Source organism: Protopterus annectens, chromosome 11.part0 (assembly GCF_019279795.1).
Source record: "Protopterus annectens isolate FY-2018-M chromosome 11.part0, PAN1.0, whole genome shotgun sequence".
NCBI classification, from domain to species: Eukaryota; Metazoa; Chordata; order Ceratodontiformes; family Protopteridae; genus Protopterus; species Protopterus annectens.
Window position 1 is genome coordinate 1,546,005,062 of NC_056745.1, and position 19,201 is coordinate 1,546,024,262.

Here is a 19,201-nt window from a genome sequence, read left to right on the forward strand (position 1 = left end):
GGTGGTGCATCCTGGGATAAGAAATAGCTCAGCCAATAAGAGGCCTCGCTCTATAGCATAGCGTGCCGAGTCGGAGCCGAGGGATCGGCTCCGAGCCCATCAGTACAGAATGTAGGCGAGATAGGATCACATAACATCTAATGTTTCTGATGTCTTTCGGCTTTTCCTGGTTAGGGGTCGCCACAGCGGAACTCTGGTCCACTAATGATTGGCAGCTGATTTTTACGGTACCGAGTTGCCAGCCCGACGCCCAACCTTCAAAGACGGCAGACCCATTCATGCACGCACCTACGTGCATGTCTTTAAACATCACTTGGCCGTGGGGAGGACATGCAGACTCCACACAGAAGGTGCTCCAGCTGAGAATCAAACAGGAGAACCTCTTGCTGTGAGGCGATAACGCTAACCGCTGCACCACAATGGCCTTATAAGAGGATAAAAAAGATAATACTGGTCGATATGTAGTATGAAGGGGCTACTGACAAGGGAGGAGGATTACACTGGCATGTATTTATATTCCACCTATAACTGCAATAATCGAGCTTAATAAAATTCTGACAGAAATAATGAGCTTTCAGCAGGGAATATTCCTTGTAGGTATGGACTGGAATTTGATTTCCAACAGTGAAGATGTACCCGGGGGGGGCCTAGAAGGGAAAATATAACAAAAGAAGGTAGATTTCTGAACACATTTATGAAAATATTTGGTATGGGTGAAGTGAATTCAGTAGCAGGATTTCAGACAAAACGTACATATTATTCCCCAAGGTACAAAACTGGGTAGGGCTAGACAGAAGTTATATTTCACAGGGAAATGGGCATTTAATTGAAAGTTTTGATACATATCCAATAACTATTTCAGATCATGCGCCAATAATAATTAAAATAAAAATGAGAAACTGGTGCTTCCCCACCTGGTAAAAAGAGTGGAATTTAAGGAATGGGTGGTAGAAATTAGTTAGGAGTTATTAGAGAATATAGACATTTCTTCTGAAAATACTAGGGAGTGTAATAAAATTAAAGTGGAGTTTTTAAAACAGGATGAAAATAAATGAAAAAGAGAGATGGTTAAGAAGTAACAAGAATTATTTAGAGGGACTGACAAAGGTAACAGTTTTGCAGAATAAGGTGATTCTCACAGAACAAGAGATGCAATTGCAGAGAGCTAGAGAGAGAAAAGGGACTACCTTGATAATATGCATGACTTCAGAAATATTGCTCTTAAACACCTGTTTCTTGATAAAAACTCCAGAGCACAACATTTTTTAATCACAACATCTCAGGCAACAGAAAGTAGAAAGTGTTGTTGCCAAGCACAGGGAGCCTATAACATAGAAAATACCCAAAGGTCCTGTAGAGGTATTAGAAATATTTTGTACATTTTATGAAAAATTGTATGAAACAGAGAAATGTGGAAGTCAAGAAACATACAAACAAAAATGTTTATGGAAGAATTAACTATGCCAAGTTTTGAGGAAGGTGAGGCTCAATTACTAACAGTTAGGATAGGAGGAGATGAAATAAGAATGGTGATGTATAACCAAGTCTTCAGGAAAATCCCCAGGAGCAGATGAGTACACCTGTGGAAGTTAGAAATCTAGGAGGGAAGAAAGTGATAAAAATTTGCAAGGTTTTGTTCAACAGTATTTTAGAAGGAAGAGAAGCACCAACATCTTGGAAGAAAGCAGGGTTGGCTGTAATACCTAAAGAAGGTAAAGGACCCATCAGATCCAGATTCATATAGGCCTATTTCAATTCTAAACCAAGATTTAAAGTGTTTATATCTATAATAGCTAAAAAAAGGCAAAGGTGATGCCAAAACTGATAGATATGGGTCAGTGTGTTTTTGTGGAGGGGAGGCAAACATTTGTCAACATTAACAGAACAATGATGATACAGAGGGACGCAGAATGTAAGAAAATACAACTGTTGCTGGTGGGTCTTCATGCAGAGAAATTATTCAACAGAGTAAGTTGGAATTTTATGAGTAAGGCAATGGAAGCATTTGTATTCCCTGATAAAATTATATGGTCGATTAGGAGATATATAAGGGATTGGTGGTAAAATTAAAGTAATGGGGGTCCTCTCTGATAAGTTTTGTTTGAGCAGAGGAACCAGGCAGGGGTGTCCTCTTTCCTCGTTTTTATTTGCATTACACTTAGGACCATTGGCAAAGAAAATAAAGGACTCAGAAATTCAAGGATATAACTGGTATGATAGTCAAGACAAATTGGCTTTATTTGCAGTTGATGCTATTTTCTACCTGATAAAACCAGAAAGGAACATTTCAGTGTTGTGGAACATTCTGAGACAGTTTCAAGTTCTTTCATGATACAAAAAATTAATGAAGAAAAAACAAAGGCAATCTTTGTAAACTATGTACCCACACATGAATTTGTTCAGCAATATCCATAGTTATGGGGACATGCTAAAATGAAGTACTGAGGAGTATGGATTAAAACAGATTCTGTTATGGTAGCTAAGGATATGTGGGAAGAGACTAAACAAAAGATAATGCAAAGACTGAGAAATGAGAAGCTCTGTTTTACAGATATGGATAAGCAAGATACAGGCAGTGAAAATGTTTTTCGTCCCTCTGGTTTTATATATGGATCAGGCATATTTTCATCCACCAGAGGAGAAGTTCTGCATAGCAATTAATAAAGAGTTGAAGTATTTTATCTGGGAGGGGAAGAGGGCAAGAGTCAAGTGGGATAAACTGTTCCAAAAGAACAAGGTGGATTAGGATTACCTGATTTGAAGGGGTACTTTTAGAGCTACAAAGTTAAGGCTCCTATACATAGCACAAGCAGAAAGCTATAAATCAAAGGGGAAAGGGATGACGATGAAAACAGGGGGAAGCTCAAGAAACAAGGAGAGACTGGGATTTTGGATGCAGATCCTTAAGGAGACATAGAACAACAATGACCATACAGAATATAATATTCATAAAGTAGAGGATAGTTTTCTAAGAACTAAGCCAACACAGAGATGGAGAAAGGAGATTCTGCTGATACAGATGACTGCAATTAGGGGTACAGAGAATAGACAAGAGGGGGCTGGAATTTACTGGAGAAAACTGGCAAAGGAACCAAGGTATTGGGAGCAAATAATTAGAGGGGGAAAGGTAAAGAATGGGAAAAGGCCAAGAACTCACTTGGACTGCAGCCTAGAGACTGCCTTCCTTATCAAAGATTGATAGCAGAGTATAAGCAAAGAGAAAAAAAATAGGGTGATGCTAAGTAAAAGACCAGCACTGGTACATTTTTAGTAGAATCTGGAACAGAAGCTGCTGTTTAAAAAGGGATAATTAGTATGTATGGCAAAGAAAATATTGCATGATAACTATAGGAAGAGGTTAGAAAGGACTGGGAGGAGACTGGATAAACAATTCACAAAAAAAAAAAAAACAGGAATATATACATATGGCTCCCAAATATACAACAAAGTCTAAAAGATTTAGGATCTTTGCTTGAAAGTGTTTGCGTAGTTATTTTTATACCCCTAGCACACTCCAAATAATTTTTTTATCAGGTGGGTTGCAAATGTTGAAGGTTTGACGGGGAAGAAAGAGATACCAGGAACATATTTTTGGGGAATGTAATGAGTTGGTAGACTTTAAAAATTCCCCTGCAAACTACTCTATTAGAAATACTGGAGTGAGTAAATTGGTGTAATTAAGGACATCATTTTTTTTATTTTGAGTTGTGATACAGAATTGGAATTGCCTAGACACAGTAAGGCCTTGCTGAGTTTAATTCTAGTGGCTTCCAAAAAAGCAGTTACTAGAAAATAGAAATCAAGGTCTGAACGAAATGTAATAGAAGCAGTTAATACAGTAATAGAGCTAAAACAACTGGAATTGGGATCTTTAGAAAAGGGTAGGAGCAAATTACATAGAAAAAAACAGGAATTGTGAGAACAATACATGCAGAATAATGTTTTAGAGGATGAATGTGGTTTAAGAGAAGGCAGGAACTGAATAATCTTTGGAATGTTTGAGTGACGACTGGAAGGATTATACATGATGTATAATGTATGCAAGTGAAAATATGTCAGTATGGTTTGTTTTCATTTATGCAGACTTATGATTGCCTATGTCGTAAATGATAATTTAATAAAGATGTTTCTTGTTAAAAAAAGAAAAAAGAAAGAACATGTCTACAACAGATGCGATCACTGCCTGTTTTCTAATTCTCTAGTCTTTAGACAGTGCTGCAGTAAAGGCCTGGGGCTGAATGTACTAGCCTCCCAGTGCCACATGCAATGGGGACTTTCAACTGTCGCCATTCTAAAAAAAGTGAGATGGGCACAGTTTCTTTTTTTTTGTACATCTGAGTGGTAAAGTTCAGTTAACCACTGACATACGTAGCGGTCTTCAAAGTCAGGATGACAAGCAGCAAAGACAAAGCCAGTGAGAGACTTGGTACATAACTTGGCAGCCACACCAACAATTAAATGGATATGGCGTTTTTGGTATGAAATATGGAACCTTTCCATGACGAAGTCAAGATCTAAACTGTGAGTGGATGAAATGGAATAGTGGTCTTGGGGGGGGGGGGGGCTATACCTGCTGTTCTTGTGTGAAGTGTAACACACCAACGCAATGCACACTCGTCAATCACAGTAGCTTCTGACAATAGTCTAAATTGGAAGGAAGAATATTCCTAGCTATAAATCCTATGAGTAGTGCTCTCAGTGCCAACTACATGTTCTTAAGACAGTCTTCCAAATTATAAGCAATATCATAAATTAAAAAGCAAACAGAAAAGACTGTAAAGCAATGCAAATGATACTAAAAACTTAACAGAAATAATGTTACTGGATTTTTTGTCATCTAAGAAACAGTGAAGCTTTAGAAACGAGTGGTTCAAATATGTAACTTCTGGAGGAAAATTATTTTTCTGATGAAAAAAAATGTTTAACATGCATATTTTTTGAATCAACATGTACCAAATTATAAAACAGCACTATTTTAAAATGTACCACTCACCAGCTTTTCTTCAGGATCAACTAAAACCATTTCACCATGTGTATTTTTAGACCTGACTGGTGCATGTTCTGTAGTTATTATGCTGTCTGTTGATGCAAAGAAGGTGTTCAGAATCTGAGTAACTTGCTTGGCTCGTACGTATCCACCTCTTTTCTCTGGTAAAACCTCATTAATTATGAATGGTTTTAACCCACTCCAGTTAATCTTCTTCCTTTCTTTGTACCTACAAAATAATTCAATTCTTTTTAACATCTTTTCTGAATCTCAAAGCCACATTAATAAGACATTAATAAGATACAGAACACCCTCTCTATTACAGGAACCCCACTTGGTATTCCTGAGAACACTGGAGAATATGAAGGTCTCTCCAAACACTATGTTATTGGGTGACTTCAACTACCCAAACATTGACTGGGAAAACTACTCAAGCCCAAACACCCTCGCCCAACGGTTCCTTGAATTTATAAACACTAATGCGATGGAACAACTGGTCACCACTCCCACAAGAGGGAACAACATACTGGACCTGGTCATCACCAACATGTGGACTCTATGTTCCACACCAGAGGTAAACCCCTCATTGGTAAGATCAGACCATAAACAAATTTCCCTGGACATCCATATCCTGTCCCCACCCCCAGCCAAGGAAATCACTGTAAAGAATTTCTCAAAAGCCAACTTTGCACTTCTCAAGACTGAGGTGGAATCCTTCAAAGCCCCCGGGCCAGAGGATAATACAGCCCAAGCCGCAGAACCCTTTACAAATGCATTCTATGAGCACCTGCAGGAATGCATGGATCATACTATCCCAAATAAAACCAAGATTCACTCCTCCAAAAACAGGAGACCTGTCTGGTGGACCCCGGCCATAAATAAGCTATACAACAGAAGGAGGAAGATACTACATGACAGAGCAAAATCCCAAAAAGGGAAGGCATCTCTGATCAGTATTAGCAAGAAACTTCGCTCCCTCATAAAATCATCAAAGGCCAGTTTTGAAAGAAAAATTGCCCTAGACACTAAAGATAATCACAAGGCCTTCTTTAGTTATGTCAGGAATATGGGTGGAAACTCCCAGATATGCTCTGAATTGTTGCATAATGGTACAAAATATACCGAACCTACAGACATAGCCAACATCCTGGAAGACAGATTCAGCGCAAACCCCCCCCCCCTTCCCCCCCAAAGGAGCAAATGCCTATCCCAACTGAATGTAACCTCCCTGACATCACAGATGCACAGGTGAAAGCTGCCCTCTCCAAAGCAAAAAACACAGCATCTATGGGACCGGACGGTGTCCCAGGCTGTGTCTTACACGAGCTCCAAGATGAACTGAACCCTCACATTAAGTCACTGTTCAAACTTAGCCTTACTACAGGATATGTACCCAAAGAGTGGCGTACAGCTACAGTGGTCCCACTCCACAAAGGTGGTGCCACAACGGACCCCGGGAACTATCGCCCCATAAGCCTGACTAGTCTGGTCTGTAAAGCTATGGAGCGTATTATCATAGAACTCATAAACAAAGACATTGGGAGCCTCCAGACACTGGACCCTACCCAATTCGGCTTTGTTAAGGGCAGATCTTGCCTCTTAAACCTAGTTGATTTCTTTGAAACAGTTACCAAAGCCATAGATGAGGGCAAGGTAGTCCACACAGTCTACCTGGACCTCGCAAAAGCCTTTGACACAATACCCCACTCGGGCATCATAAATAAGCTTACCAGCTTAAATATCAACCCCTATATCACAAGATGGGTTGCAAACTGGCTCAGGGATAGAACCCACATGGTCAGAATCGCAGGTACCATGTCCAAATCCAAACCAGTTACAAGTGGCATCCCACAGGGCTCAGTTCTGGGACCTCTCCTGTTCGGTATAGACTTCTCTGAGGTTCAGGCTAACACAGGGGGATTTTGGCTGACAAAGTTCGCAGATGACTGCAAACTGGGGGCCATAATCGACTCTCCAGCTGACACAAGCATCCTCCAAAAGGGTCTCACAGAGACGGATGCTTGGTGCCAGAGCCACGGCCTCAAGCTACATGCTAAAAGTGCATAGTCATCCCCTTTGGGAAAAACAAGGTGCCCACAAATTACCACATAGGTGGTAATCCATTAAGTACGGAAGAAGTAATTAGAGATTTGGGGACCAACGTAGATAGTAATCTCTCCTTTGATAATCACGTTGCCAAAGTGGTTAGAAAGACCTTCTATATAGCCCACCTTATCACGAAAGGGTTCGCATCTAGATCAAGAGAGCTCATTGTGCCCCTCTACTCGTCACTCATCAGGCCCATAATTGAATACAATGCCCCTTTTGGGATGTACCTTACCCGACACCTGCAGCAACTGGAGAGACCCCAGAAGTACTTCACCAAGAGGATCATGGGCTACAAACAGATGTCCTATGCAGCTCGACTAAAGAAACTCCAGCTCTACTCAGTTGCTTACCGCCTACTCAGAGGCGATCTATGCCTGATGTACAAAGCCATGTCAAACCCAGAATTAATGGACATGCTCCACCTCAAAAAATCCAAGTCCCTTAGAGCTACACGCTCCAGGGACTTAAACCTCAGCACAAAAATAAATAGGACATGCTGGAGGGACAGATTAATTTCCCAGAGGCTCCCCTCACTCTGGAATAGAATCCCAATTCATGTTAGACATAGCCCCTCGCTGACTCTCTTCAAGCGAAATCTGGACGCGTGGATGGGAAATCGCAAATTCACCCCGGGATCTCTTCTGTGTCCCTGCTAAACAGAGGCACAGTAAACTAATCTTAAAGGGTACCTTCTGTGACCTACTTTACAGAGGTACAGTAGGCTAATCTAATAGGGAGGCGGAAGCCAAATACACTCTGGCTAGGCTTATAAATGCCCTAGGGCAGATAGCCTAGTATCTATCTATGAACCTATTAATATTACTGTGCAGAAGAAAAATATATTTAATGCCTTTCAACCACTTTCATCCTGCAAAACTTCCTCTCCCCAGCTACTGCCTATCCTAAAGATACTTTATTAGCTGATGTACAAAGAGACGCAGCCCTTGAGTTTGCATATTATGACATCACACACTGACTATACAAGTGTTCTTGACTACAGTACTTGTCAGCTAACCCCAATCTCCTCCTTTAACACTAGCAAGGATTCACCTGCAATGCAAATCAAAAATAATGAAAACTTGGCAGCCTAAATGTTAACAAGTGAAACAAAGTATGCAAATGTGCATAAAGATGGAAGGAAGGTATTCCTGATCGATCAAGGAGAGCCCTCTTAATAAATCAACTTGTGCTGTACAAACTACCTTTTGTGCTGGAATCCTGCCTGATGGAGCCTATGTCTGGAAAGTGTTAAGCAGTAAACCCACCAAGGCAGAAGTAGCAAAAAAAAAAACTATAGTACAATTGAACAAGTAGTTTCAGTGTGTGACTTTCATATTTTCGTCACTGTGGTTAGCTAAAGTATGCAGACTTGTACTGTATAGGCCTGTTCAGCATAGTAATGGGGTCAGTCACTTTCCCTAATGTTGTACAACCCATGGACTTGGTATATACTGTGATGTCCCCTCTCTGGGCCAGTAATCAAGGAGCCTGAATCCTCATCACTGACACTGGGGAGGGATGTTCACTTGGAACAAAAATAGATACACACAGTATTTCCAGATGCAGCTCTCTGCATCAAGCACAACTTCCCTTAAGAGCACACAGAGAACACACACTGTCAAAGGGTTGGTTTTCCATTCTCTCTCCAGATCCCCAGTAAGAGTCCCCACTGGCACAGCTATAGAGTGGAGTCCTCAGCTGAGCATCCAAGCCATGTCCTCCACCATTCTCTCTGTGAAACCAGTGCTTTGTGTCCCTGCTCCAAGCAGTTCTCACACACACACACACACACACACACACACACACACACACACACACACACACACACACACACACACACACACACACTCTCTCTCTCTCTCTGACATTTGATTTTCAGACACACATGCACATACATACATATACACACGCACACACACACACACACACACACACACACACTTGGGAAAGGCTGGCAGAGATTTACTAGCTATGTCCCCTTCTGCCTAGACTATAAGGTAGTTACTGCCACCAGAAACTCCAAAGCCAGCAACTCTAAGGCTCTTACAAAGGTATCTAATTATGCTGAGTAAAATTAATATTAATACAAATGGTAGTATTTTGACCTGTGCAGTAAGGCTTTCGGGAGTGGCCAGACTCACCAAATATACAAGCACTCTCAAAGGTTAAAATATTCTCTAAAGGACCAGCCACAATGTAAAGTTTAAATATATTTAATAATAAATAATAAAAGAACATGAAAATATGGAATATCTATTTACAATAAACACCAGAGTTTCAATCACAGAAAATATTAAAATAACACAGATAAATAGATTCACACAGATAAAGAAAAACAGTACTCAAGTAATCTCACTATATTTTCCTGACTGATCTAAAGAATTACTATCCCCTGGTTCGCTTACTAGAGCAAGGTAAGATGAAGTGGGTGAGAGATCCTTCTATGTCAAGTTCCAAGAAACAGATTGCCTTCAGACTTCTCTCTCATCTGGTATTAAAACATTTTTTGTCCTGGATTACAGAATGACATTACATACATCTGGTCATCTGACTTCTGGTTCCCATGCTACCTCCACTGCTAAAAACCGAACCAGAATTTAGTAAATATGTTTTACCATACACACAGACAGAGCTTTGCTGAGATGTGATATAGCATCTGGAAGCTATAAAACCATTTCAAACTTCTACCATTCCAGAGTAGCAATTAGTTCACTGCTAAAGACAATACAGAAGGCGTCCTAGTACTTGTTTTCAAAGACATTTAGTCTCTGGCTGCAATCAGAACTGAGAACTATAAGACACAATCTTTATGGCCTAAATTAAGCAATTTAATTTGTTACTACTTTCAAAGTTAGCTGGACTGAGATTAACCTCTTCTCTTCCAATACTCTGTGTTAAAATATTTACATTTCATCAGTTGCAATATAGTCAGGACCCACTGTTGGTACATTTTTAACACAAGCAGCTTTACAAATACATTTTTCAACACAAGCATCTGTACAAATCAGGTTGATATACAAATAGCATATAATTCTTTACAAAGTTCCAGCAAATTGTGCTGACAAATATTACACATCCACTGCCTTACTTCTCCTGGCATAGCTGGCAATTCCTCTCATGCAAAAATACTTTTTTTGCAGGTTTTTATGGTAGTACTGAAATGTTTTATGACTAAAAATGATAACCTGCTACAACCATACCGATGTAAATTAACACAAGTAAAGTGCCAAATAATCACCAGGACTAACACAAGCACACCAAGCACTGGAAACACCTAACCAGAAGGCCTGATTCAAGGCCACAGAGAAAGAAAGCTGCTAGGGAAGGAAAACAACCACAAAAGAACCATGGTGATCAAACGTGTGAACATCACACCTAACACTCACTGAATAAAGAGAAGCATACTACAAAACAGTCTGGGCCATCAGAGAGATGCCCATTAAAAGGAAGAACCTAACTCTCACCACCACCAAGGTTCTGAAGGCAACTGCCATTGATCACATCCAGGATGCAAAAACAGGACCAGCCATTCACCTCCTCTAGAGAAGCTACTGCTGGGGTAGGAAGGAACTCTGTTGGAAAGCTGCAATACCATCAGGAGTGAAGGGCACCATCAATGGCAACAATGAACTGGGAGAAGGACCAGAGCAAGGACGACTCTCCTTTATTAAGGGGAGAAAGAAAGAAGAGAAAGCTCACACATGATGGGGAGAAGTTAACTCTCCAGCTGGTTCAAACAGCCAGGAACTGTGAACAATGCAGCAGCACAAGGAATTAAGATTATCCTCAAATGAAAGTCTTTGCCATAATGTTAAAATGGCCAACAGCAGACAAGCAGAAAAGGACATCCCTCAAACAGTAAGTGCAACACTACAAAGGTGACATCTCTGAGGAGATTAACAGCACCCCTCACTAAATGGGCTGCCAACCCAGCCAGAGTTGTCTACAGCTTACTCCCATCAGGAGATGCCCGGCTACTGAGTAGATATGACACCTACCAATGAACATCCAGGACATGACAGATGCTGGCAGTAAGCCAAGCTTACAGGTATAGGTACCACTCAATAATATTTAGGACTGGTACTACTTAAACACAAGATGGGGAATCCCAGAAGTTCCTGACATTGCCCTCAGGACACCAACAAAAGACAACAGAAACCAGCAGACAAAGGTCCCAGCCAGGAAGCAAAGGAAGGCAAGTCAACCTTTAAGTAAGGAGAAATGATTAGGTCCACAGGGGATCCCCAAAGTCACCCAAGGACAGGAGTTCTCCAAGTAATCCCTTGCTCCTAATGGTGTCGAAGACAACAAGACTATGTCCTGTATCATAAACCAACATGTGGAAACATTAGACATTGAAACCTCCAAGTTGAGGGAAGACACTTGGAAACCACCCAAGCTTATCCTGTGCCTCAGAGGAAAGCAGAGAGGGTCATGATTTGAATAAACAAGAAGGTTTCTGGACTGTCTACCTGCCTTGACATAACTCTAAACTGAACTCAAGGACCACAAGCCAGCCCTAGAACCACCAAATTTTATTTAACAAAATAAGAACCACTGCTGAAAACAAACCTGAGGGCTAAAGGCTCCCAGGATGAAAGAAAACTTTTGGTAAATGAGGAAAAAAAGGTAACACATGCTGTGCCATGAACGAGAGGTATCAACAAACCAAACTCTCATTCAGAAGGTCCTAGGCCATAAAGAATATGGAGCCCTCAAGCTAGGCAACTTCCTTGCACCATGCACTGCTCACAAAGTAAACCAAAGGACAGCAGGAAAGAGGTCAGCTCCACATTGCATAGGAACCCTGAAGAATATTTGACTCAACACTGAAGCTACCACTGAGGAACCAAATGTGAGAACAGCTAGGTCTTACCCACTCCAGAGTACCTATGGTGATCTGCAATGCACAGTTACAAGGAAAAGCAATGGAGGGAAGCATCCCAACAGCTAGGTAGCTTGGTCCTATAGAAAAGAGGTAGTCCTGACACCAATGTAAACTGGCCTTGCAGCTGGCCTTCACAGAGAATGAGCCCAAACCAGAAGGGATAATCCCATCGGACAAGGAAACCCAAAGAGGTTTATCAATCCAAAACAGTCCTCCCCCAGGACTGACAGTGGGGAACACTGTGAGATTCCAACAGATGTCTTTACATGAGAAGAATCCCTGGCACAGCAGCCTGCAGCAAGCATTACTAGAAGGAGATCCAAGGATACAAGTTCTCCTCCAACTAGGCTTGGACAGAGAGTTAAGAAACCAGAATGGCTCTGGGGTGAAAGGTCTCATAGCAACAAAACCCTCCATTTGGTCCACCTGATGGACAACCTAGGATAACACCCTCAAGGCCACTGGTTCTGGAAGCTAAATATTGCCATGGATCATCCAAATGCACAACTGTCATATGCATGAAATCAAATCAAGTAATGCTTACATGTACAGCATACATACTAGGAAAAAGGCCTGCACTGTGCCAGTCATTGCTATCAAAAGTGAGACTCCTACTGGTGAAATCCTGTTCCATGTTTGTAGTCCATCTCGCCCTTCATTCTTACTGATGGGCTCAGAGTCGATCCTTGGCTCCAATGCAGCCTATTTACAAGGTCAAAGTCTTATAGTTGGCTCATGGCTAGGTAGGTTATCCCATGGTGCACCAGTACAATCACTAGATCTTGTTTGCTAAGAGAAATAATAACAAACATACAGAAAGAAGCCAATAATAAAAGGTCTCCAGTGAATAATGATAACAATATTTTTCTGTCTCCAGGTACTTCCAGGATGGGGGTAGGAGGGAGGGTTCGTAAGAATAAAGGGCGAGATGGACTACAAACATGGAACGTTATGGTGAGTACATAACTTCTTTATGTTCTGTAGTCCTACCTCGCCTTCATTCTTACTGATGGGACAGCGTCCCTAGCATCTTATTCTTGAGTGGCTCAAGGACAAATACTCCTGAGTATCATGGAACCAAAGGGTGCTCTATCCCTGGAGGTTAAATCCAATTTGGAACGAGTAATAAATGTGTGAGGGGTAGCCCAAGTTGTTGCTGCACATATATTATCAAGAGAGACCCTGGCTTGAAAGGCTGAAGAGGTAGACTGAGATCTTGTAGAATGGGCCTTGATTTTGAAAGGTAAAGGCCTACCCTCAGAGGTGTAAATGTAAGCTATACAGCTAGAGATCCAATTTGAGAGGGTCACTTTGGAAACTGGTAAACCTGACCTGGATTCGGAGAAGGAAATAAATAATTGATCTGATTTCCTGAATTCCTTAATCCAGTGCAAATAAAAACGTAATTGTCTATGGACATCCACTGATGAAACCTGTATTCTGCTATGTTGGAATGATTTGGGAAAAACATCGGAAGTTCTATGAATTGATTCAAAGTGTTATGGGACCAGACCTTGGGGACAAAGGACGGATTAGTACAAAGAGATACTCTGTTTTTGTGAAAAATCAGATAAGGGGGTTTTACAGACAATGTTTGTAACTCTGACACCAGTCTGGCAGATGTGATAGCCACCAGAAACAAAGTCTTCCAAGACAGAAATTTCAAAGGCAATGAATGAGAAGGCTCAAAGGGTGGAGATGTCAGTTTGGATAGCACAAAATTCAAATCCTATGAAGCAACAGGCTCTTGAAATGGGGGTGTTAAAGTGGCACCTTTGAGGAAGGTTTTGCACAGCCTATGTAACATCAGATTAGAATCTTGTATGCCTAGATGAAAATTAGAAATTGCTGCCAACTGAACCCTGATAGTGGCAGCCGCAGATCCCTGGTGGAAAAGCTCAGACAGGAATTCCAAAACCACTGGAATGGAGGCAGCATAAGGGTCAACATTCTTTTTCTCAGCCCAGATAGAGAATCTCCTCCATTTACTGGAATATAGTCTCCTAGTGGAGAGTTTATGAGAGGACGTTAGGATATGAGTCACGGAGGGTGAGAAGTCGTGAAGCCTGACTAGGGATGGAACTGGAGCAGCCAAGCTGTCAAATTGAGGGTGTGTAAAGCAGGATGAAGCGAGCCTGACATGTGCATCACGAGATCTGGCACTGGGTCCAGAATCCAAGGACTGCCTAGGAGAAGAGGCCCGAAAAAGGGGAACCAAACCTGACAAGGCCAGTAAGGAGCAATGAGGATCAGTTTGCTTCCCAGCTGTTTTGCTTTCTGAATAACCTTGGGTATGAGAGGAAAAGGAGGGAGAGCATAAAGGAGACCCAGAGGCCAATCGTGAACAAGTGCGCCTCTCGGTGACTCCCCCGGAGGGGGGATGAGGGAGAAATAGCTGCTGCATTTGGCATTGAATGGGCTGGAAAAGAGATTGCAGCAAGGCTGTCCCCATCTGCGAAGAATCTGCTCTGCTATTTCCTGTTTCAGAGACCACTCGTGAGGCATCAAGATCGCCCTGCTGAGCTTGTTGGCTATCACGCTGCTCGTCCCTGGAATGTGCGTTGCCACCAGAAAACACTGGGAAGATATTGCCCACTTCCAAACTCGAATGGCCTCTCGACAGAGTGAGTATGATCTGGTTCCACCTTATTTGTTGATATACCATACTACCAACATGTCTGATTGTATCGCAATCGTCCCAAGAGGCAGAAGGTCTTGAAGTGCTTGCAACACCAGGAGCACCGCCCTCATCTCTAGAACGTTGATATGCAGGTAAGCCTCATGATCTTGCCATGTGCCTTGGACAGTCCTGCCTACATAATGCCCCCCCACCCTATCTGTGAGGCATCCGTGGTCACAGTGGCAATGGGTTGGCGGGGGACAAATGAAGTGCCCGTGGTTAACTGGTTGGGTTGAGTCCACCAAATGAGGTCCTTCTTGCAAGAGTCTGTCAGCAGTATGTGATGAGATAATGGTAGGTGTTGAAAGGACCACTGGGATGACAGCAGCCACTGAAGAACTCTAATGTGTAGTCTGGCTAGCACTAGTAATATGGTGGAAGCCATGGTCCCTAGAAGCTTCAGAATAGTCTTGGCCTTGACCTTTCGTAGGGGGAGAAGATGTTGAATTTGAAGAACCAGATTCTGTGCCCTTTCTACTGAAAGATGAGCCAATATGTCTACTGTGTCTATCTCTGCACCTATAAAATTCACAAATTGAGAGGGCAATAAGGCAGATTTTTCCCAAATGATAGAAGTCCCCAATTGGGCACAAAGTTGAATGGTAGCATCTCTGGTCTGAAGAAGTAGATTCCTGCTGGGGGCGGTCAGGAGCCAGTCATCCAGATATGGAAACACCTAGAATCCTCGACATCTCAAGTCAGCTGTCTCTACTGCCATACACTTGGTGAACACCCTGGGGGCTGTGGTGAGACCAAAGGGCAGAGCACAAAACTAGTAATGACTGGCAACCAGCAGGAAGCGTAGATGACTCCTTGATGCCCTGTCCATTTTTATGTGGTAGTAAGTGTCTTGGAGGTCTATTGAGCACATCCAAGTGTCTTTTCCTAGTAACGGGAGTATAGACTGCAGTGTCACCATCCGGAACTTGTCCTTCTTTACTGATTCGTTCAATCTGCTGAGGTCCAAGATGGGCCTCCACTCCTCTGTACATTTTGGCACTAAAGAATCTGGAGTAAGTTCCGGATCCTATTTGGTCTGCTGGGACGGTTTGGATGACTCTTTTTGCTAGCAGCTTTTTGACCTCCACAGTTGCCTGATCACTGTGATTGGGTGGAACATCCGGGATTCTCTTGGGAACATAGGGTGGCAGAGAAAAGGGTATAACATAACCTCTGGTAATAATTCTTTGTACCCATTTGTCTTGAGTGATACTTAGCCAGGCTTCTGGATACAAAGAAATGCAACCTCCAACCAGCTCCAGAGAAGCACAGTCAGGCCTCACATCAGGAGCGATGGTAAGGCCGGCCCCAAAATGAATTGTGGCCTCCCTGGTTTTGTGGTCTGCCCCTGCCTCTAGGGCAGCATCTACCATTTACTCCTCCTCCTCTACCTCTGAAGGAGGAGTCACCCTATGCATATCGGAAAAACCTCTGGAACTTCTTGAACCACATTTTACCACCTCTCTGACCCTCGTGGTATGGTCTACAGGGGACAGTAAAACGTACTCCCATGGCAGTGTGTGTTTTTTCCTTCTTACTTGCACCGGGTAAGTGTGTCCTTTACCTTGGGTCCAAACAATGAAGAACCGTCAAAGGGGGCATTGGTAAAGGTAGACTTGAACGGTTCCGCAAAATTACACAAACGCATCCAGGAATGACATCTTAGGGAAATTCCTGAACCCACTGCTCTACTTGCTCAATTGGCTGCATATGAGATAAGCCTCATGGACGAGTTGACAATAGAGTTCAAGGTGGACAACTGCGCAGACACCTTGTCAGGGCCTCTCTCAGTACATGTACCTTGTAGGGAATCTCCTAACTCCTTAAGGAGACTTCTCTGAAGCCTCGTGAAGTGTATAAGGTAGTTCAGCGATCTAAGAGTAAATACCACTGACGAGAAGATATGCTTCCCTTATCTGTCCATCGTTCGAGACTCCTTAATCGGCGGATGGACAGAAGAAGAGGTTTCCTCTAGTTCCTTCTTAGTGGCAGCCGCCACCACCATGGCATCTACGGGAACACCTTTAGACAAAAATTCCTTTTCCCTGGGCACAGAAAGAAACTTATTTGGTCTCCTGGGGACTGACTCCATGGCATCAGGAGTATCCCACACGTTCCAACTAACTAGCTCCATCAGTTCGTCGAAGGGTGGAGACACCCAAGAGGTGGAAGATTGAGATCCGAAAGCCTTCAGGTACACTGACTCCTCATCAGAAGGGGTGACAGTGGGCCAGCTGCACCTCTGCTTAAGGATTTCCAGAATGTCCAAGAAGGAGACATCAGAGGACAACTTGGGGGACCCTTCTGACTCCTCGAGGCCAGTGTCTGAGGTAAGAGACTCATCCTGGGAGTCTACATGCTTCCGCTTGCATGTTCTCTTCCGTGGGGGCTCCTTGGAAGGATATTCTGGGGGGGTCTCGGAAAAGTGGAAGAATGGGGGCTACCAGCCGGTGGATCCTGAGGCTGCGGGTCTCTGCTGTCCAGAGAGAGATAGGAGCTGAGACAGAAGTAGGTGCCCTAGCGGGGAGAGTGTTGGTACCCATGGTAGGAGCTGAAGATCGGGACAGCACACTCCTCATCTCGAATGCTGACCTCTCCGGCTCCGGAGACCGAGGATGCCAAGGGTTCCAGAGCCATCGGCACAGGGATAGACGTAGGGTCCGAGCTCACCCACGTCAATGCGCCGAGAGGAAGGCTCGGAACTGAAGAGGTTCAGTTCCAGGCATCCCTGTCGGGGTTGACCAGGGAGCTTTGGCTCCTAGACACCACAGACGGCACCAAGAGTGTTGGAGTGGAACTAGGCTCAGAAACAACCTCAGGGGGAGCTGGAACCGAGGGTTCCACCAGCGGTACCAAACACTCCAGCTCCGAAAGACCAGCATGGTTCGGAGGAGGAATCACCGAAGGAGGGACGGACTCAAGTGGCCCAGGAACTGACTGGGTTGGTGCCAACAACAATTTAGGTGAGGCAGATGACTTCAGAAGTCTCAGCACTACCCTCTCCACATCTTCTTCCCATAAACTCCTGGAAGACCTGGAGGACAGAGTAGGAGAACAGGATCTCTGCAGTATAGGTAACTTTAATGTAGGGGAGATCAGTAAAGGGTCCATAGACCGGCTTCGTTGAATACTCTCAGTGGTCGGCTCCGAACTACATGGTGCCGACCCTGTAACCACAGTAGTAAAACTCTCAATCAGCTCCAAATTCAGTGGGTACGATGAGACAGTAAATTTGTCAGGCTTAGTAATTTTAAGAGGCGGCTCCGAGACACCAGCCGGTGCAGGGGAGGGCCTCTTAGAGGATTTGGACTTTTCCTTTTTAGATCCCTGCAATCTAGCAGAGGAGGAAGAACTAGCCAGATCTTCCTCAAAAGAAGGCTTTAGGAGACCTTTTAGAATAAGCTTATTTTTTTCTTTCTAGCAACACCCTAGCACTAAAAGAGTGGCAAGATAAGCAAGTTTCCTGTAAGTGGATGGCCCCAAGACAGTAAACGCAGTTATTTTGGCCATCCACTATGGACATCTTCTGTGAGCATTTTGTGCATTTTTTAAAGCCAGATGGCTTACGGTCCTTGCCTTCCTTAGACATCTCACAGAAGATGAACTCTCACACACACACAGGAAAGAAAGTGGGAGGACTAGGTCCTCTAACTTAAACAGGCCTAGCCCTACAGGAACCAGTAAAGAAACACCATGAGGACTAGGTCCTCTAACTTAGAACGGGCCTAGCCCGGGTAAGAAAGAAAGAGAAACTAGGTCTTCTAACTAAAACAGACCTAGGGGGTACAGAAACAAGTAGAGAAACTCGCATGCACAACAGAACTGGAATACAGTCTAATTTGTGGAAAATACAAAGAACAAGGTCAACAGAACCTCATTCTGTCTGCGACACTGCTAACAGGAAATATCAGCAAGTGGAAAGCTCCACAAAATGGTTATTACTTATAACCATTTAAACAAGCACACACAGCCTAAACTAAGCGCAAAAGGTGCCTACAACTATTAATATCAAAAGAATGAAAACAGTAATGTATCAACCAAGTGAAAACTGGCACACAGGATACAAAGTACTATAAGGCCAACGGCCGACTGTACTTAAAGAAATTGCACACAAATGGCGCTCTAATAAACGCTAACTATTCTAACTGCAAAGACTATACTATCTATAACTATACAATGCTATATAACACTATCAAAATGTGAAATAGAAGATTGATCCAAATTTCTTGAATAAAATGTGTAAGACTTAGCCATGGCCAAGAAGAAGCACATCCAAACTCGATGACGCGGCAAATGAGATCTGGGGATTGTACTGGTGCACCATGGGATACCTACCTAGCCATGAGCCAACTAGAAGACTTCGAGCTTGTAAAGAGGCAGAGTCGGATCAGTAAGAATGAAGGCACGATAGGACTACAAAACACTGATAGTTCCCACAAAGACTGTAATTAGATCCTGCTTTCTTACTCCTGGAATGTGAAGATTAATAGCTCCCCCTGTGACTCCTCCTCTACAATGGCTGACAAGTTCAGTGGAG

General features: G+C 43.1%; 1 protein-coding gene across 2 annotated transcripts in view; it reads right to left on the reverse strand.

Moving 5' to 3' along the window:
- The window catches only part of FBH1 (F-box DNA helicase 1), a 1,264,666-nt gene that overhangs the window by 540,447 nt on the left and 705,018 nt on the right, over window positions 1-19,201 (reverse strand). For both annotated transcript variants that reach the window (XM_044088820.1, XM_044088821.1), the window contains one exon: window positions 4,994-5,216. In XM_044088820.1, coding sequence (XP_043944755.1) covers window positions 4,994-5,216 — 223 coding nt within the window. The remainder of the gene's footprint in view (window positions 1-4,993; window positions 5,217-19,201) is intronic.